This window comes from Carettochelys insculpta, chromosome 12, assembly GCF_033958435.1.
Source record: "Carettochelys insculpta isolate YL-2023 chromosome 12, ASM3395843v1, whole genome shotgun sequence".
Taxonomy (NCBI): Eukaryota; Metazoa; Chordata; order Testudines; family Carettochelyidae; genus Carettochelys; species Carettochelys insculpta.
The window spans coordinates 33575874-33596758 of NC_134148.1; the positions used below are offsets into that span (position 1 = coordinate 33575874).

At 50.3% G+C, this 20885-nt stretch overlaps 1 protein-coding gene across 3 annotated transcripts in view; it reads left to right on the forward strand.

The window, feature by feature from the left end:
- Positions 1-20885, forward strand: part of ST8SIA2 (ST8 alpha-N-acetyl-neuraminide alpha-2,8-sialyltransferase 2) — a 46624-nt gene that overhangs the window by 22721 nt on the left and 3018 nt on the right. For 2 of the 3 annotated variants that reach the window (XM_075006863.1, XM_075006864.1), the window contains 3 exons: positions 1261-1389; positions 1975-2232; positions 8090-8383. In XM_075006863.1, the coding sequence (XP_074862964.1) occupies positions 1261-1389; positions 1975-2232; positions 8090-8383 (681 nt within the window). The remainder of the gene's footprint in view (positions 1-1260; positions 1390-1974; positions 2233-8089; positions 8384-20885) is intronic. The other variant, XM_075006865.1, reaches the window with a different exon arrangement.

Here is a 20885-nt window from a genome sequence, read left to right on the forward strand (position 1 = left end):
CATGCAGTGCCCAGCAGCTCAGCCACATTCATATCTCTCGCTGGGGTATCATCACGATCACTTTGCTCTGATGTGGGTTTAACCCACCACACCAGGAAAATCTGTCCTTTGTGAGAAGTGCGTGCGGGTGAGTAGATTCATATCTGGTTGTACTATTATCTGTGAGCCAGACTATGTTTGCTGTCTGTGTCTTGGACAGTGGTGGGCAGCCTGTCGCCTTTGCGTGGAATGCAGCCAATTGGGGTTCTACCCATGGCCTGCGCACACACACCCAGCTCCTCTCACCCACTGGGGACCCTACACTTTCCCAGAGCTCCTCCTCCCCACCAGCTGTTCTGGAGCACTGTAAATTGGCTGATCTGTGACCCGTCTCCACTGCTCCCCATCCCTTCCAGAGCTTGAACACCACAAATCAGCTGATTCATGGTTCTCCAAAGGTGCTGGGAGGGAGGGGACTGAAAAGGGGAAAAGACAGGGAAGAAGCCAGGTTGGGATTTGAAGGAAGGGATGGTGTGGGTGTGGAGCCTGCAGAGGAGAGGAAGGTCGAGCAGCCCTCGGCAAAATGAACAGTGACACATTTAAAGCAAGGGCCTGTGCAAGGTTTCTACTGACTGCAAGCAACATTATGAGCACCATAGTTCTGTAATTACTTCTGATGGCAATTTAATTTGCCCCAGTCATGCATCTGTTTGCATTGAAAAAGGCACGACACAGAAGGAGAATCTAGAGCAATGTATTTCATCTTATTCTTGGGGTCGTGATGAGTGCGCATATCCACTTTCAATCTTGCAGCCCACTGCGACAAAGAAGGGCCACTAACATGGCCCACTAACTAGGCTTGGTTGCCCATCACTGGCCTAGAACCTCTGTGTGTGAGGCTGTGTCTGTGGCTAAGAAGCTGCAAGAATCTGTATGTGTGTTTTTATTTTTGTGAATGTGTGTGTGTGTGTGTGTGTGTGTCTATGTGTCTGCCTGTTGAGCCTACGTGTGTGTCAATCTGTCTGTGTATGCATGTGTTTGTGTCTGTCCTTAAGCCTGTGTGTCATTTGCATAATTCTATCTGAGTTTATGTCTGTGTTTGTGTAAACTTGTGCCAGTATGTGTAGCAGAGGATAAATAGGTTTTCCCTGCTCAGGTAATAACAGCAATTTTGTTTTTCTGAAGAAGTTTGAATCCCAGCCACCTCCGTGCGATTAGAGATGCCATTGGGATGCTAACAGATCACGTCTCTCCCCATCTTTCCATCTCTCTTTTCTCTAGAGCTGAAGTAGCAATAAATGGCTCTTCATCTCCAGCTGTTGTTGACAGAAGTAATGAAAGCATTAAGCACAACATTAAACCAGCTTCATTCAGATGGAGACACAACCAGACACTCTCTTTGAAGATCAGGTACTGGTAATTACCTGTAGGACAGGAGACAGATTTGGTTCTCTCCAGTGCAAACTGGCAAATTGCCTCCGTATATCATCTAAAGAAGTCAAGAAAGAAATAAAATGTTTATCTCCAGCTGGGGTAGTCTTCATATCTGTAAGCGATCGCTTGGAAACAAATTCCCAGCTCAGCCAGGTCGCCTCATGCTAGTGCCACATACTTGAGCCTCCACTCTTGGAGAAAGCAGGGGCCAGAGAGTGCAGCAGGTTCACTATCATCAGCCACTCCTTGGGGAAGGAAATCTGCCCATTTGTGGGTTAATGCAGAGACTCCTGCTAGTGGAGAGCAGAGTGGCAGTGATGGGAGCTTGTCAAGGATCTGCTCCAGGGGACGGGGGGCATGGGAGTCATATACATTAAGGTGGGGAGATGTTTTATAGTACATGTGGGTTAGCAGGTGGAATGCCAAAGTCTGAGTGGCTCTTGAAGGCTTTCAGCCTCTGCAGTCAGGCTGTGGAGCACAGACCGGGAGGGAGGAAGGGGTGTTGCAGTTGGAGGCCATGATGAAAGCTTTCCCTATGTCTGTTTTCCTTCCTTTCCAAAGGAAACAGATCTTGAAGTTCCTGGATGCAGAGAAGGATATTTCTGTGCTGAAGGGGACGCTAAAGCCTGGGGACATTATCCACTACGTCTTTGACAGGGACAGCACCATGAACGTCTCTCAGAACCTCTATGAGCTGCTGCCGAGGACCTCGCCCCTGAAGGGCAAACACTTCCGGACCTGCGCCATCGTGGGCAACTCAGGGATCCTGCTGAACAGCGGCTGCGGGAGGGAGATTGATGCTCATAGCTTCGTGATCAGGTAGTGATGAGTGAGAGAGGCCTTGCCGCCCATCCAGCAGGGCTGCTACTCATCCCCACAAACCTCACAGGGTTCCAGGGATCAGGCCCCCAGGAGCCAAGCCAGGCAACAGGGCCAGAGCCTTTCCTGTCACTGGGGACTGACAGAGTACTGCATATTCCAGTTCTCCCTCCTCTACCCTCACTCCCCCGCCCCCGTGTGTGTGTGATGTAGGGCCAGCAGCCCTTGTGAGCCGGGAGATGGATTCTTAACAAGGAAGCCCAAAGAGGAGCGTTTACTTTGAGCACAAAGAGATGGAAACAGCTGGCAAAAGAGCCAGCACTGTGGTGTACCCAGAGCCCCTCTGAGAGAGGCCTTGCACAAGCCTGCCCTCCGCAACCTGACTCACTCCACAACCACACGGACCCCATCCACACAAACACTTCTCCTGTCATGAACACCTCCGCCAGCCCCCTCCCCCATCCCCCCAGATACACACATCCTTCTCCCACACCTGCTGCTTACACCCTAACACACGCTGTGCCCTACCAACACACACACCTCACGAATACCACTCTCCCCCACAACACCCTCCATCCCCACAGCTTGGCAGAGAAATGCACCAAAACTCATGGCTGCCCCCCGAGTCAAAATCTCCAGATGCAAACAAACCCTGTCCCACGCACACTTACAGACACGTACACCTTTCCTATGCAAAAACTCTCTACCTTCTCCACGGTGACCTACACCCATGCCACAGACAACCCAGCCCTCGTATGCATCCCTGCCACCCCACTCCACACATAAATGCACTCACGCATGCACAGGCACCCATGCACACACAGGCCTACCACCTTCTCTACCCCTAAAGAAACACACAGAATCCCTACACAAGCCAAACATGTTCCCCAGCTGTCTCTCACACACTCACACATACACACACTCACAAAGTTGTCAAATTAATACTTGGAATAGCAAACAGAGGGAAGGCAAGTGCCTGCCCCTTTGTCCCTCAAGCCCATTGCAGATCTGCTAGCTGAGGAGCTCTGCATGTCTGTTGGTGCTTTATGTCTGTGCAGACATTTGCTTTCTGGCAAACCTATTATGGAGACAGCCCAATCTATCAGCGGCCTGTATAGGCAGTCCAGTGAGTAACATGGGTTTGAAGATAATACCACTGCTGCCCCCTGAATGAACACACCCAACCCACGTGTCCTCAGTGTCTGAGTGGTACCCAGGGCCTCTCTCTGATCTTTGGGGAATGTTCCCCAGGTGGTTTGCTCAGCAACTTGAAAAAGCCACCCTAGGAAACAAAGACTGCCATGGGCACAGATTTTTGCCACTGGCAGTCATAAGAAGATAAGAACATAAGAATGGCTGTACTGGGTCAGACCAAATGTCCATCTAGCCCAGTATCCTGTCTTCCCACCGTGGCCGATGCCAGGTGCTCCAGAGGGCGTGAACAGAATAGGTAATCATTGAGTGATCCGTCTCCTGGCATCCATTTCCAGGCTCTGACAAACGGAGGCTAGGGGCACCATTCCTACCCACCCTGGCTGATAGCCATTTATGAACATGAACGTAATCGCTTTCACACAGTTACTGATGGGACACATGCCATCTCATCACACCACCCCCTCCACCAACTTACCAAGCTCAGGCTTGAAGCACATTAGGATCTTGGCCTCCACTGCTTGCCTTGGAAGACTGTTCCAGAACTTGACTCATCTGATGGTTAGACACCATTGACTAATTTCGAGCCTAAACTTCTGGATGATCAGTTTATGTCCATTTGTTCTTGGGTCCACATTGGTGCTTAACTTAAATAACTCCTCTCCATCCCTTATATTTATTCCTCTGATATATTTATGGAGAATGATCCTACATCCCCTCAGACATCTTTTGGTTAGGCTAAGTAAGCCATGCTTTTTGAGTTTCCTCTTATGAGATAGACTTTCCATTCCTCACGTCATCCTAGCAGCCTTTCTCTGCGCCTGATCCCCTTTGAATTCATCTTTCTTACACAAGGCAGACCAGATCTGCACACAATGTTCCAGATGAGGTCTCACCAGCGTTTTCTACAACTGTGCTAACACTGCCCTGTCTCTGTTGGAAATACCTCACCTGATCCATCTGTAGTGGCCCGCAGGCAGGCTCAAACCTAGCCCCCGAGAGCTTAATGCAGGCACCTCTACAGCTTGAGCTCAAGGTCAGCTGGCTCTCAGCTTAGGCTGGGGATGACACATTCTTTCTGTGTGAAGTGGTTTAGGTACCACTATATGGGACAGTTAGCCACACTAGGTGTGTGGGTTACATGTCTTAGGACTGCATTAGCTTTTTTCACGGCCTTGTCATATTGCTAACTCATCGTCCTCCTGTGACCAATCAATATACCCAGCTCTTTCTCTTCCTATGTTGCTCCCAACTGATAAGGCCCCAGGTTGCAGCAAAAATTCTTATTGTTAATCCCTAAATGTATGACGTTGCACTTTGCATTATTTAATTTCAATCCATTTCTATTACTCCAGTTGACAAGGTCATCCATAATTTTTGTATGATGTTCTGGTCCTTCTCTGGGTTGGCAGAACCTCCCAACTTTGTGTACTCTGCTAATGTTATCGGCACATGTTCACTTTTTGTGCCAAGGTAAGTTATAAAAATGTGAAATAAGAGTGGTCCTGAGACCAATCCCCAAGAAACTCCACTAATAATCTCCCTTCAGCCTGACAGTACACCTTTAAGTGCATTTCACTTAGTGTAGTTACATCCCTTTAACCAGTTCCTTATCCAGCTTTCAATTCCTGTATTAATCCCCACCTTCTCCAATTTAACTAATTATTTCCCATATGGAATTGTATCAAATGCCTTACTGAGATCCAGGTAGACTGGATCTACTGCATTTCCTTTGCCTAAAAAAATCAGTTATCTTCTCAAAGAAGATCAGGTTGGTCTGGCATGAATTAACTTTTGTAAAACCAAGTTCTATTTTACCGTTCACCACTGCATCCTTAACTACCTTCTCTTTCAAAATTTGTTCCAAGACTTTCATAAAACTGAGGGCAAATTAACAGGACTGTAGTTTTCTGGATCACTTTTCCCCCTTTCTTAAAAATAGGAACGATATTCTCCAGTCATAGGGTACATCCACTGAGTTTACAGATTCATATATAAATCTAGCTATGAAGCTTGCAACTTCATGTGCCAGTTCCTTTAATAGTATAGGATGGAAATTATCTGGGCCCCGATTTAGTCCCATGAAACTGCTGAGTTTGACTTCCACACTGGATGTTGTCATTTCTACCTCCCTATATTTCTACCACCTTTATTTTTCCTGCCATTACCTCTAAGCTAATCATTAGCTTAATTGAAAAATGAAGCAAAGTATTTGTCTGGGTGTTGGGCCATGCTTAGATCATCTTTAATCTCCACCCCATTCTCACTGCCTAGTGGTCCCTCTTCTTTCCCTGTTTTCTTCTTGTTAATAGAGCAATAGAACCTTTTACTGTCAGTGTTAAATCCCTTTGCGTGGTCCAGCTTTGTTTAGCTTTCTCACTTTATCCCCACACTGCCTGACCTCCAAGCAGTGGCTTTCCTTGCTGATTCTTGCCAGCTTCCATTCCTTGTAGGCTTTCTGCTTTCATTTAATTGGCTTGTGCCTCAGTTTCCCCCTGGGTAATATGGGGATAATGACTTGCTATAGGGATAGTTGGGAAAATCAATTCCATCAGCAGTCAGTATGGGCTTTGAGACCTCCAGCTGAAAAACACTGCTGAAAGGCATGTGATAGGCAGCATGACGTCCTCTGGGTTTTTTTGACACATTGCCAGAAGCCTGGCACCCTTTCAGATCCCTGAGAGCCTAGAGAAGCTGCTCACATGCTCCATTCTGTCAGCAACATGCTCTGGGGTGTAATAATGAGTCAGGAGAGTCACCTGTCCCTCAGTCAAAAGGACAAAATAAGTGACAAAAATAAGTGACTCGGAGTCCACTATCAGGGAAGAAAGAGCCAGAGTTGGGCCACTCTGCCCCTCGGCCACTGCGGCTTTCCTGAGGCTAGGTGACCAGGTCTTCTCTCCTCCCCATGGTGTGTTCTGCTCATGCTAGCTACCAGCTGTGTGTCTCCCCTTCCTGTGGGACACATCCAGTGGGACTGAGAGGCTCGGGGGCCAGGAGGGAGGGTGGCCCAGCTCTGCACCCCCAGAAGGGGTAGGGCCTAGGACAGTCAGTCCTTAGCGCTACCCACACCATAGCGCCACACCCGCCCCCCAGTTGCACAGTGTGGTGGAGCAGTTCAAAGGGGCTGAAGCTCCAGGACTGTGCAACTTCCACCCTCTCCCAATCTGCAGACCCCAATCAGAGGTCAGACCTGCCCACTGGTGGAGAAAAAGGGGAAGCTACCCTGGAGCCTGGCAACACAAAAGGACTTGGAGCTCCTGGCCAAAACTGCTACAGCAGCAATGGTGGCCAGAACCCAGAGGTCTTTAAATCACCCCTGGAGCTCCAGCTAGTGCTGTAGGGCTGGTGGGGGGTGGCTAACCTCCAGCCCTGCCCTTTCTGCCCGAGGCCCTGCCCCTTCTGGGAGCACGGAGCTAGCCCCGTGGGCCGCACCTTGCCCACGGGCCTGACCATTCTGACCAACCCTACATCAGAGGTAACAGTGGGCTCTGCACATCACACCACTTGACATTCAGAGTCAGATGCTGTGACCGCCGAGACTGCCACTGCAAAGAGAGCTTCCCTGCTCTGGAAAAGTCACTTCACCTCAAATTTGTCACAGCAGTAAGCAGGTATTTTTCCCCCTGTGTTTTTTAACTATGCAGGTGTACAGCTACACAGCAGTACAGGCACCAGAAATTCATGCCTTGGGAGATTTATGAACATCCGTGCTGAGATACGCATGCAAACCTTGCAGACACCAGTAAGCCCATCTATGCATTCGAAAGCACATATATGCCTGTATAAGCACAGGTGCAGCCATTCACATAATGATGCAAACATGCATGCATACATACGCCTGTGCACACAAATATATACATTCACACACGTACAAGCACACACATGCACAACACTCTTCCCCACATTTGTCCATGGCCCACACACACTTCTGTCCATAGTCTTTTTTCTGTATTAAAACCACAGCCTTGATCTGAAGCATGTGCTCTGAAATGAGGCTAGTGTCCTAGCCACATGCCCTGGGGTCTCCGGTTATATTCTTAGCAGGCCCTTGATAGATCACATTCCTGGGAATTGGTAACAGGATGCAGAAGGACTTTCCTCTGATATATGCGATGAGATTGCAGTGAGATTGATCTGGGGTTGTAGTGACTGAAAGGCATTTCATTTTAATCAGTGAACAGACAAAGCTAATAGGCAGGTGCCCACATCCCATTCATATTCCCTGGCTCTGTATAACACATTAACAAATCCTCATAACACCCCTCTGGTGTTCTAGCTCTATCACCAGGCAGGGGATACCATCTAAGTGATTTTCCCAGGGTCACACAGGCAGGCAGTGACAGAGGCAGGATTCAATGTGAGCTATTCCCTCTCCGTGGAACTGAGCTCAGCCACTGTCCCATGCTGCTGTGTCATCACCACCCTCCTCAGGCGCTGACCGGTCCCTCTGCTGGTGGTCTCCACAAAGGGAGGTTAAAGAGTGACTGAGTCCTGGTGACTGAACTCCACTCTCATCACTAAAAGGGATCCCTCCTGGGCAGGCTAGCACCCAGCTGCATTGGGAAGGTGCATCCTTGCCCTGGTGCTGCCTGTACCAGGACTGGCAACGCAACATGTTGTCCCAGCTCCAGCATTCACCCACTAAGGCTTGTCAGTCCGCTCGCCCTGAGCACTTTCTGTCATGCTCTCTCCCATGTTGCAGGTGTAATCTGGCCCCCGTCCAGGAATATGCCTGGGACGTGGGGACAAAGACAGACCTGGTGACTATGAACCCTTCGGTCATCCAGCGTGCCTTCGAGGACCTGGTGAACGAGACCTGGCGAGAGAAGCTGTTGCAGCGCCTCCATAGCCTCAACGGCAGCATTCTCTGGATCCCAGCATTCATGGCCAAGGGGGGCAAGGAGCGTGTGGAGTGGGTGAACGAGCTCATCCTCAGGCACCACATCGACGTCCGCACCGCTTACCCCTCGCTGCGCCTGCTGCATGCCGTGCGAGGGTGAGAATTCCTGCCTGGCTCTCTGATGGGCCCATGCCACTGCACTAGGGACTAGGCAGTCACTTCTCAGTGACTGTGGGCAGTCTCCCTGTAAGCTGAGCGCTGGGGTGGCTGCTAAGGAGAAATTCAGACACTACCCAGCTCATTAGCAGAGCACCCACAGCTGCCCATGTCTGGCAACATGGTGATGCACATCTACACATGCTTTGGCACACATGATAAAATTTATTCCACACAAGGATGGAAAAAATTAAAGGAAAAACTGCCTGGGTGCAGGGCTTGTCTTATCTCGTACCAGTTTTCTGCAGCTGTCAGACATGTGTGCTGCAGGCCCAGAGTGTCCCTGATGTGTTTGTCACTGGCACCTCATGAACCATTCACATGAGAGTGTGATTCTGTGTGCCGAACTGGCCTGAGCCAAACCCACCACAAATCTCTGTGTTTCATTCTGCAGATCACCAGGAAGGGCTCAGCATGCAACAGATGGTACATGGACCAGAGCTGGAGAACCCCTGCATTAGGTCTTGTGCAAGCTGAGACTCCCAGCTCTGGTCCCACTGCAGGCAGTATTTGTCTATAACTCTGGAATTTGGTGAGACAGCAAAGTTTACATCCGTCTCCCTGATCCCTCAGCCTGTGAATAACCTGTTGCCTCCAGGCCTGTATTTCAACCAGTGTAACTTTCAGGCCTGCCGTTTGATTGGTGCGTTTGTGGTTTCTCTGTGAGGAATTTGTGCTGCAGTCTACTTAGCTAGTGATTAATCTTTCTTCCTTCCCATTCTTGTGTATCTGTCACAAGTGTGGTCCTGATGGAGCTGCTTGGGTCAGCAGGCTAGGAATGGGCTACAAAACCTTTCATTGATTCCTGGGTCAGGAGTGAAGGAAAGTGGCTAACGTCTACTGACTGTTCCAGAGTGACTTACTTGACTTAACCCCTTGTACTCTGGGTGGAGTATAGGCCATTTACAAGTCTCCACTTCACTCTGTCTCAGGACAAAACTAGCTGACCCCAGTTGTCGTCCTTCAATCTCAGCAGATCGCAACGTTGTCCGAGGTCTTCCTCTTCGGCATTTTCCTTGAGGGCTGCATTGGAGAGCTTGATGGGCTCTTCTGGATGATGGTTTTTGTAAGAGTGTGACCTAGCCAGCCCCACGTTCTTCTCTTGGTTGAACATCAAGCGGTTCTTGTGCTGCTCTCTTCCAAAGCTCCTGATTTTTGACCAAGTCTTGCCATTTGATGCGAAGGGAGTACCTTAGGCATCTGTTCATGCATGTTCCAGAGAAGCCAGTTTGAAATACCTGTGGTGGTTTCAGCCCACTTCTGCTGGATAGGCATTCATTTCATGCAACCCTTTCAACAGCAGTGGCAACCTCATTGATAGTTTCAAACGAGAGGCTCAGGACCAGGTGGGGTTGACTTCCTTTTGCACCTGAGGGGGTTAAATCTAGGGGAAGCAGTGTGAGGAGAACTTCTAGTCTAGCTTCCTTTGAATAGAAAGACTCACCGGCTGTAAATCTGCTTCTTCTCTCCAGTGTAACAATACAGATTCCATCTCCCTTTTATTTCTGTCTCTGCCTATTACATTTCTCTGCCCCTTGAAACACTACAGGCCTAACAGTCATTGAGGGTGCAATGAAACTCTTCTGCTCCCTGTTTTAATATCATCAGACCCAAACCTGAAGCAAAAGATCTGCAGGGCACTACTGAAGTCTCCTGCAAGCACAGATTCCCAGGGGATGAACAAGAACTTCTTTACAGAACCAGGAGAGAGCTGGCCTAACCTCCCATTGCAACACAGCATGCTGATACTTCCTCCTCAGGTTGTGGCAAGGCTAAGGACTTAGTAATTGTCCTGCAGGCTGGGCTGGGGTAGTCGGACATGGGCACAGCTATGAAATTCAGCACTGGTGTGTGGATTTGGCGGTGGTCCTACTGCTCTGACAAGGAGAGAGCTTAAAATGGAGGTGATCTAAAGCGGTCAGTAGTGTCATTTGTACAAGGTGCATTAGTGCTCTGGTGCTGAAGGCTGGGTCAGGAGATTAGATTAATGATGGATGGCGGGAATAGAGTAGAAGAGATGTCACCTGCTTTGTCACTGGAGCCACTGAGCTGCACAGAGAAGAGCCTTATCCAAGCCAGCGGGGCAGGGGGTGCAGAACAACCAGCACCCTATATGTGAAGGGAGCAGGGAACTGGTTCTCAGCAGGAACATGCACAAAGGGCTACTGACCACCCGCCCTGTTGCACAGGTTTGCGATTCAGAACACAGCCACCTGAGCAGACAGCAGCCTCTGTGGGGCCCCTTGGCCCACGAAGAGGGAGAGAGGGCTCTGGCTATCTGAACGAACCACCAAAATGAACCCCTGCTTTCCCTTGGCAGGATGGTGGTTTCCTTAGGGTCAAGGGACTCTCAGGAAGGAGAGTCACTGTCAGGAGAATGGGATGAAAGATCGAACGTGACACAAGAGGAAAAATATATAACCCAAACCTGGAGCTATTTCCTGCTGTAATTGACTCACTTTCTTCTGCCAAAATGAAATTAAGCTCCTGTAATAAGCCCCTTAAATCAACATGCTGATAATCCTCTGATTGCAGCACTTCTTCATGCCAGAGACTCTCCACGGGAGGAGCTGCATGAGATCCTGGCAAGGGCCTTGCCGCACGTCCTGCTGGGAGGAGAGTATGGCAGAGAGGCTCCCCAGGCCATTCTTGTAATGGATCTCACCTTTGCTGGTTGGCCAGGCCCTGCAGAATGGCTCCTTGCAGCCCTGGCAAAGCAGCAATGCAACAAGCCAAGCTGGAGGCCTCCAGTCCAGAGCATGAGCTGCCCGGAGCCTGTCAGGGTTTGCTGTGAGATTTCCCGAAATAAATCAGGTGTAAGGCTTGAGAGAGGAGCCACATTCAGCCTGCACAGGCAACCACTAGCAAACAGGAGCTGGTGATCCTGAGTGAACACGGAAGTGGAGAAGCTAAAAGCGTGGCTGGACAGAACCGTGGGGCCTTGGAAGTGCCGGGGTCAGAAGTGCTACAGGCAGCTCCGGTTGTGTCTCTCAGTCCAACTGGGAACATGTTCTCAGGGCCTCTTCCTGTCCACGTTTCCTTGACCTGGGGGTCGAGTTCCCTGCCAGCGGATCTTGGGGACCATTCCAGCCATAGGACATGACAGTGTAAAGAGTCTGATGGGACCCATTGCCAAGGGTTAACCATGCTAGGGCACTAGTAAGGGAAGCCTTTCACTCATGACTTCTGACAATGCTTGATGTGGGCATGTGTGCCCAGCCCACCAGCACCAGTCAAGCCAGGAGGCAGGTGCAGTGCCCAGTGCTAGGATGGGTGCCCAGTATGACTACGGCACTGGTGCAGTGCCTACTGCAAAGTGAGTGCCCAGTAAGACCATGGCACTGGTGCAGTGCCCAGTGCTAGGATGGGTGCCCAGGATGGCCATGGCAGTGGTGCACAGGAGCCTTACAAAGGGAAGCTGGGGATACATTACCAGGCATAGGTGGCAGGTCCTAAGTACCACGTTGGCCTCCCATTCAGTGAGGCTCTGGGCTTCCACGAAACACCAGACACCTGCTTTCCCCTTGCCAGTGTCAGCCAGGCTCAGGTGGAAGCACTGGTCAGAGCTACAGCAGAGGCCCTTGGGCTAGCTAAAGGCATCAGGGGCCAGCAAAGTGAGCAGAACAAGGCAGAGTCACTGGTTCTTCCTGAGACACGTCACGTCCAAAATGAACACAGCAGTGACCAGCGCAGCTGGAAGCTGGTACTGAAGAGACCTAATCAAATTACAGCCACGGAGTCAGCTTGACCTCACCAAGAGGATCAGTCCTGTCACCAGGGAAGGCAACAGACTGATCTGCCCTATCTCTCCTGGCTCTCCTATCTAGCAGCCCAGCAGTGGGAGGCCCAGGCTGCAGAATGCTGCCTCATTGCAGTCCTGACTCCATGTCACCCTCAGGGGCACCAGACTGGGTAAGGGCACTTCGGAGGCTTAGCTGGTGTGGAAAGTACCTGACGGGCAAATTTCCAGTGTGACCACAATCACTGTGCTGAGGCCAGACCAGAAACAAGCTGCTAAGGCAGCTGCACTGCCCCAGGAGCATGGCTGAGGCACAGCTCATTATTAACCCTTCTACAGCTGCTACCAATGCCTGCGCAGGGCCAGGTCTGCACGTGATATTAGGAATTTAATGACCATTCGTGGGGGATGTTCAGAACTGGCTGTTAGGGTAAAACATCTTTGGACTTGTAAGCTCAGTTCGAGTCAGCTTGAGCTGAAAGTCGCCTAGGTAATGCCTATGCTGGACGGTGGATTGACACTGCAGCAATGGATCCACCAGCAGTTGATTCATTGCGTCTACTAGACATGATAAATCAGCCTCCAAGCCCTCTCCTATCGACCCCGGTACTCCTCCAGGAGAAGAAGAGTAGCCAGAGTCAATGGGAGAGCATCTTCCACCAACCTTACTGTATGGAAGACACTGCAGTAAGTATGTTGACTTCAGCTATGCAAATCGCATAGGTTAGATGGAAGGGGGAAGGGAGAACCTGGCCCAAGACAGAGAAAGAAAAGGAGGTGTTGATTGTCTGCTAGCCAGGCAGCTCTGACTCATGGTTACTAAGGCTTCCATAGCACTCTTTGGAGAGAGAACGAAGCATCTTACCACATTCCAGCGACAGTAAATCAATTCTGCCAAGCTCAGTTCTTGCTCCAGTTCCATCAGATTACATCATAGGCAGTTCCTCACTACCTCTCCATTGCCCAGCTAAACAGCTTCTCTCTGCCACCCAGAGGTGGCTGCATTTCTGTGATGGCTGGAACGGGATCTCTCCAAGAGTTCAGAAAGCCCTTTGGGATCTTTTGGAAGGAAAGGCACTGGTAAAAGGTAAAAGTAAAATGCTTATTATTCTTACCCTCACCGAAGTGAGCCAAAACATGCCCTTCTCTGGCTAGGAATGCGCATCCTGGGGCTGCGTTGTGGAGCAGGGCATCTGCAATTCTGGATGATTTGCAGAGCAGACAAAGGAGAGGTCATCTTTATGCAGTTGGATGTGCCAAGCCGTGCATCCCTATGGTTTGCATGGGGTTCTGAGGCAGGAGGCCAAAGGAGATAAACACCTTGAGGTGAGGGATATGGGGCATCAGAGGGGCAGACCTGCAGGTCTGAAATAGAATTACTGCCTAGCCCAACCTAGAAACATGGGGCTTATCACTCCTGTGGCCAGCACTCTGGGGCAGCCCTGTTGCCCTAGGTTCCTGGAACGCACCACTATTTCGAAGTGATTCTTTAAAATGTCCCCTGAACAAACTAGCAAGCGGTGTGTGGAGCTGAGAGGTTCTCTCCCAGGCTGGCAAACAAGTAAGCTGCCTTACAAGGCAGCTGTGAGTGCTTCCTACCAGCCCTCTAATCTATTACCAAGTGGCTTGTGTCAGAGACGAGCATTTGCATGAGGCAGGAGTAAAGAACAGAGTGGTGGAATTTAACTGGCTGTGTTTGTGGAGGTTCGAGCGTCACTTTTTGTATCAAAGGCCTGGACACATTTCAATCTGCTTTTCAGTGCCTGTTCTGGCATTGTCCCTGTACCTTTCGCCACAGCCTCCATTTCTAGTTCGATGGGCTTTTTGTTAACACCCTCTCTTAAAAAAAATAAGCAAACCAATGTCAGCCCAAACCTACTGGACAGGGCCCCATTTTTGTTTCAGCATCAGAGGATTAAATACAAGTCATGTGAGCTCGTTGGGGCAGGGAGTGATTCCGTGTGCTGTGTTTGTACAGGCCTAGCACGAAGGGGGCCTGCTCAGCGCAACTGCAACACAAATACCAGTAACAATAACAGGTGTCACTTATCCCCATGCAGCGGTGGGCCCCACACAAACTCTGTGTACCACTGACATCCTCAAAATCAGATTTAAAGTGGGATACAAGTGGGGCCCAGAGTTTGTACAGTCCCACCTGTTGCCTGGACCCAGGCCTGCTGCTAGAGGGGCAAAGGGGGCAACTGCATAAGGGCTGCTGCTGTAGCCCTGCCAGGGTCCCAGGCCCTTTTAAATAGCATGGCAGGACTGAGGGACCCTCAGGGCTGGGATCTGCAGAGTGGTAGGAGGGCTGGAGGTTGTGACCATGTGAGTGACCAAGGAGAGGAGATGCGGGCTGGGACTGGAAGAGGGGCAGCCTGGGAGCTGAGCTCTGGGGCACAGCGGGGCACACGACTGTGGGCTGCAAGGGCTGAGCAGGGAGGAGGACCCTGGCTGGGAAGGGAAAAGAGTGGTGGAGTGGGGCCGAAGTAGGCAGGGACGGCTGGGAGAAAGGAGCAGAGTGGTGGGGCGCAGGACCATGGGGGACAAAGGTAGACGGGGGAAGCAGAGAGAGGAAGAAGCTGAGCTGGCAGAGTGCTGCTGGGGGCAGAGCTGCGCAATGGGTACCCAGCAGCCAGAGAGGGTGGGGGGTCTGAGCAGGGCACAGGACCCATGGGGGGCAGAGCTGGGCAGGGTTGATGCGGGTGGCAGAGAGGGGAAGGAAGGTGGGCAGGTACCTCCTGGCCAGTGGGAGATGGGATAATTAACTGACCAGGGGATCTTCTGATTGAGGCGTGGTGCTCAGGGTTCCCCTGGGCTTGGGGGTGGCATGTGGCTTTGTCCATGGGAGGGAACAGGGGACCCACAGATTGTGCTGCCCCGAGGCCCAGGATTACAGGATTACTTTGATGCCTGTACATGTGAGGTCCCAGTTTACACAGTGAAGGAAGAGCCAAGCTATGCAGAAAGGAACAGCCAGGGAGGGAGGGGAGAGGCAAAGGAAGGCATTAGGAGGGGGTGCGCCCAGAGGGACATGCCACGCATGCCGTGGTGAAGAGGGCAAGGCAGGCAGACATATGGCCCTTTGGCAAGGTCCTTGCCCTCTCTCTCCTCTCTCACTTGTGAAACTGTCACTCTGAAGGAGTGAGGTGAGTGTCAAAGGAGCAGGTAGATCACAAAGAGCGAGTCTTACGGAAGGATCTGAATTGTGAATCACGAGAGAGTGGCTGAGTGGCACATAGCTTCTGCATGTAGGAGATGCTGAGTTGTTTACTCTGATGTGTGAAGGCTTCTGTGCCCTCAACTTGATTTTATATCTCAGACTGAGCTGGGCCTAAACCACACACTGTGGGTGCAGATGTGGATTTCAAATTGCACAGCATGAATATAAGAACATAAAAGCGTAGGATCAGCCATACCGGGTGCGACCAAAGGTCTACCTAACCCAGTATTTATAGATCTCTGTCATATCCCCCCTTAGTCGTCTCTTTTCCAAGCTGACCAGTTCCAGTCTTATTAATGTCTCTTCATACGGCCATCATGCCATTCCTCTAGTCATTTTGTTGCCCCTTTCTGAGCCCTTTCCAATGCCACCATGTTGTTTCTATGATGAGGCAACCACATCTGCACACTGCATTCAAGATACGGGCGCACCATGGATTTATGGAGAGCCATGGAATATTCTCTGTCTTATTCTCCATCCCTTTGTTAATGATTCCCAACACTCCGTTTGCCTTTCTCCAGCTGCCACTGCACATGGAGTGCATGTTTTCAGAGAACTATCCATAATGACTCCAAGATCTCTCTCCGGAGTGGTTGTAACTAATTTCATCCCAATCATTCTGTGTTTGCCAATCTACATTACTTTGCATTCATTTATCAGCATTGAATATCATCTGCCATTTTGTTGCTCATTCACCTAGTTTTCAGAGATCCTTTTGAAGTTCTTCACAGTCTGCTTGGACTTAGCTATCTGGAGCAGTTTTGTATCTGTAGTTGCATATTTGGCCACCTCACTGTTTACCCCTTTCTCCAGATCATTTATGACCATACTGAATAGCGTGGTGTGTCTTTGGGTACGGGAGGTCCATGGAGGGAGGAGTGATCTGACTTGTTACTCAATTAGGGTCCAACTGTAAAATTCAGATCCTGATCCAGCTTTGGAATCCAACTTCCTGCCAAAGTGAAAGTGGCATTAAGATGACCGAGTCCTATTTCTACAGTAACTAATGCAAGTTTGTTTGTTCTATCTGGTGCACAGTTATTACATGGTTAAGGGAGATTAAGGACCTAGATTAATAGACAAAGTCTACAGATGCAAGCCTGGTGGATGGACAATCACTCCTATATTTTCGGTACAGTCAGTCTATGTATCGTTATTTCTATAGCAGCTACAATGTGCTAGGCACTGAATAGATAATGGGTCAGATTCAGTTCTCAGCTACACCAGCATCAAACCGGACCAACTGCAGTAGATTTGCTCCAGTTTTATGCTACTACAGTGCCACTGATAGGAGAGCAAGGGGAGGTGGGGGCTCTTGCACTGGATCCTGGAGATTCAAAGGGACCTGAAGGTTCTGGAGCCACGGCCCCAGTGCCCTAGGCCCCTTTGGACTGCTGCTGATGTGCTGCTCTGTGTAGCTCTGAGGGCTGGGGGGAGGGGCAGTTTGCTGCAATCTGGGGGTGCTAAGGGTTAACTGCCCTTGGCCCTGCCCCTTCCACCTAAGGGCTGCCCCTTCCCTGGGCGCAGAGCTGCTTCACCCCGTACCTTGCTCTGGGACCATGGTGGCTGTTGGCTGTCGGCCCACTTTACTGTAACTGCGAGCAGAAATTGATCCTTTGATCAGCCCAGAGTAGATGAGGCAGACAGTAACAGGCTTTTGCCAGCCAGGACGCTACTTCTCCAGAGGAACGTCTTTGCTTTTTTGTCTCCCTGTTATGAATCCGCTGGTTTAAAGAGGCTTAGAGTTATATTGGTTTGTTTATTTATTTCTCAACTGTGAGACTTATCACTGAAAAACAGCTGCTGCAGCTCCTATAATCTGATTTCTTGGCTGACCTGAGTCCCTTATATTTGCTCCAATGGCCTTCTCCTATCAAAGGATTTTTCTGTTCAGCTCAAATGCTATGTGCAACCAGGCCAGACCTTTTGTAGGACACATCAGCATGGGGATCAGAAGTAACGTTTAACTGCAAATCATCTCCCTCTGTTATTAAAACTGACAGCTGGCCCTCCTGCAATGGCACCTGGCTGTATGGAGGTTTTATTGCACTGGACTTTTCCATACAGACTGCAGACCGACTTTATGCAGAGAGATCATGAGTAAAGATGAGCACCAGGGAGATTTGTGACTCCTACTCATGTGCGGGGTCATTCTCAGTGACGGCCACGGTTTGACGAATGACAATGAATGAGAGAGTGTTTTTCATCCTGGAGGCTCATGGGACTTGTTTTACACTATAGATGTACTGCATAGAGCTCACATCCTCCGGCGCTGGGATACAACCACCTCTGGAGTGGAACATACCCACTTGAGCAGCACACCATACTGCTAGGCAACATTTTAGAAGAGAAGAGGAAAAGGAATACTGCAGCCGCTAGAGATTCTATTGGAAATTGGTATCAGCCCAGTGTTCTGGCCAGCTTCTAACTGAGGCAGTTATTTTTGGTCTACTTTTGGGGGGAAACCAGAGCCATGGGACTGTCCAGTGACCACAGGGCTCAAGAGCTGTATTTTAAATCACCTGCGAAAGAAAGCCCTCTAGCTCTGCCATACAGGAGCAATGGGTCCCCGCCAGCATCATTCTATAACACAAAACTGCTGGAACTTTATTTCTTGAGTCTATTGCCTTTTTGACTACAGGTTGAACCCAACTAGTCCAGCACCCACAGAACCTGACCAGCGCTGAATGAGAGCGTTTGCTGGACCACGGGAGATCAGTGTTGTCTAGCAGCATTGCACTTTCACGGCTGACTGGGCTCTTACAAGACTTTTGGGGTAAATTACAGCTAAATAACAGCACAGAACACTGAGAGCCAGGACTGGTGGCTGGAAACGGAGTTTACGGGCCCATGGGAAATTTGGCCACACCCATGCTAAGTGGTCATCCGGCTAAAGTCCTGCTGGATTATGGACGTTGCTGGACAAGAGAGAATGCTGGACTACTCCAAACTGCAACCTGTATAATCAAGTATTAGTCTAATAGCAAACAGGTCCACCACAGGGGGGCCACAGCCTGTCCGTATAGAGAACACGATGATCTATTTGAGTTTTTCATTGGTAACTGTTGTGGATTCTGTACAAGAATTGTTTAGGCAACTTTTGCCTGGTGGCATTACAGTTTCTATTACTCATCCAGGTCTACCTGACCTCAGCCCATCTCTATGTGGCTGCTTCAGCCTCTGAAGATTTATTTACATAAATGCCATACTGCTGCCTTCTGAAGAACATGCAGGCTGCCAGAATAGCTCCAGGAAGGGAGGTCTCACGCTGCAGACTTTGCTCTTAGCTGTCTCCTTTAATTGCTGTCTACTTCTATAAAACATTACATTTAATAGTTACGGTGATTGGAGTAGCCAATTTGAAAAATAATTACTGCCTTCCTTGAGATTACCTCACCTCCTAATTAAAATCCTGGACCTCGTCTATTAAAGGTGTGCTATTGACACAGTATCCCATGTGCACCCAGACAACCTCATTTGAGTTTGCAGAATTAATTAGTGTTTGTTTCAGTCCCCAGCTGTTCTCCGAATTGGGAACAGCACATGCATAGCAATGTGGATGCTGTCTAAATTGACCAGAGCGACAGAAGAGATAAGAAAGTGATTTGTTCCTGCATAACTCATGCGGCTGCCATTACAAGCTGCTCATTAAACAGCACCTCTGTGTCCTTTGCAAACAGCACCTGGGGAGCTCTCGGTTCCTTCAAAGCGAGGACCAGATGCATCCGCCACAGTTCAGCCAGCAACAACCCTGGCATTCCTTCCTTTCAGCACATCCGATCTTCTCCTTGACCCCAGTGTTGAGAGCTTCCCTCCCTCCCACCAAATCCCATCCCTTCAGCACTGAGGCAGGAGGCACCTTTGCCTCCTGACACCGGCAGATCCGTGGACACTGAGAAGGAAACGTACTTTGCCCTAGTGCTGCCCAGAAATATTTCGGAGGATGGGCGCCACTGCTGCTTGTAAAGTGGTGCAGAAAAAATGACGGAATGAGCTGGTTCTGGTGAAGCTGTGAGGCAGGTTGGAGCTCAGGGTTCAGTGTCAGAACGGAGCATCTGCAAACCGGGAGTACCGGGGGGAGGGGGATGCGGGGGATTCTATTGTAGCTTAGTTGTGAATATCTGACTGCGTGCACAAGTTGGCTTTTGTAGGGTTGCTCCTCTTGCTGGCACTGATTTATTTCTTATTTGTTCTTATTTTTCTACCATTAACATATTCTTTTAGATGACATGAAACATCAGGCATTGCTCAGACGTCGGACATGGGTGCAAGGAGGGACTGCAAGGGTGTGGCCATATCTGTCTGGTATCCAGCTGCAGCCATGCTTTTTACCTGCTCCAGTACGTCTGATTCCTCATGCTCTTTGCACTTAGGCAGTTTGGCTCTCCAGCCAACTCAAAAGCATCACTTCCATGGTACCCCAAAGGGCAAACTAGACACCACACACCTCAGACCTTCTCCCCTCAGGGCAGGGGCTCTACAAATAGCAGTTTGCCCCTTGGCTGAAGAGTTGTCTGAGCTCCCGCTCCAGGAAATGCAGCTGACAGGTGAGGGATCTCCTGTTCTCCTGCTGCTGTGTCCTGCAGCCCCAAGGTCCAGATTACTAAAACTCTTAGGGTCCATCCACAATTCAAACAGAGAATCTGGGTCCACCGGCTCTGGCTTGTGGGGATCAAGCAACAGGGCTAAAACAGTTGTCAATGGCCCTGCTCAAGCTGATGCCCAGGCTCCGAAACCCAGCAAGGGGGAAGGCTCAGACCCCAGGTTCTAACTTCAGTGGGAACATCTAGCCTGCTAACTTGAGCCCAATAACATGAGCTTCAGAGGCTGGAGTCAGTTGTCCTGGACATGCTGCTGTGGGGTTTGTTTTGCAGTTGAGCCCAATCAAGTCTTCACGTCAATTGGAAGTGTGACTTCTGCACGGGTGGCTAGATGTGAGCAAGCTTGGGTCTAGCTAGCTCGGATGACGGCAGCAGTGAAGGCACAGCAACTCTTACTATCCAGTGGGGGACACAGCCAAGCTCCTGAGTGGGCAAAGGCAGACCACGCTGCCATGGCTTCACTGCTCTTGTCATCCAAGCTCCCTAGACCAAAGCAAGCTTGGCCACATTTCCATGTATTGCAGTGACTTCTCTGCAGGGCTGTCCTGAGGGGAGGTGGGGGCAGGGCCTGGGGCAACTCCCCACCAGTGCCCCAGGTGCAGGACCTGGGACAACTCCTCTACCCCAGTGCCTCAGGCCCCACTGCTTCTCTGCTCTGTGCCTGACCCGGCCTCTTACTCCCTTCTCCAGCATCAGGGTTGGTTACTTCAAGCTGGGGCGGTGCATGTTGCAACAGTAGCAGCAGTAAAGGGTTGCTTCTCCTGCCCCACTTACCACATGGGCAATTCCCAGGCCTGGCCCCAAGTAACCTCCCCCCTCCCATCCAGGGGTCAGCTGGGGCAGCCACTGTGGGGCCCCCAAAAGCGTGGAGCCTGTGGCGGC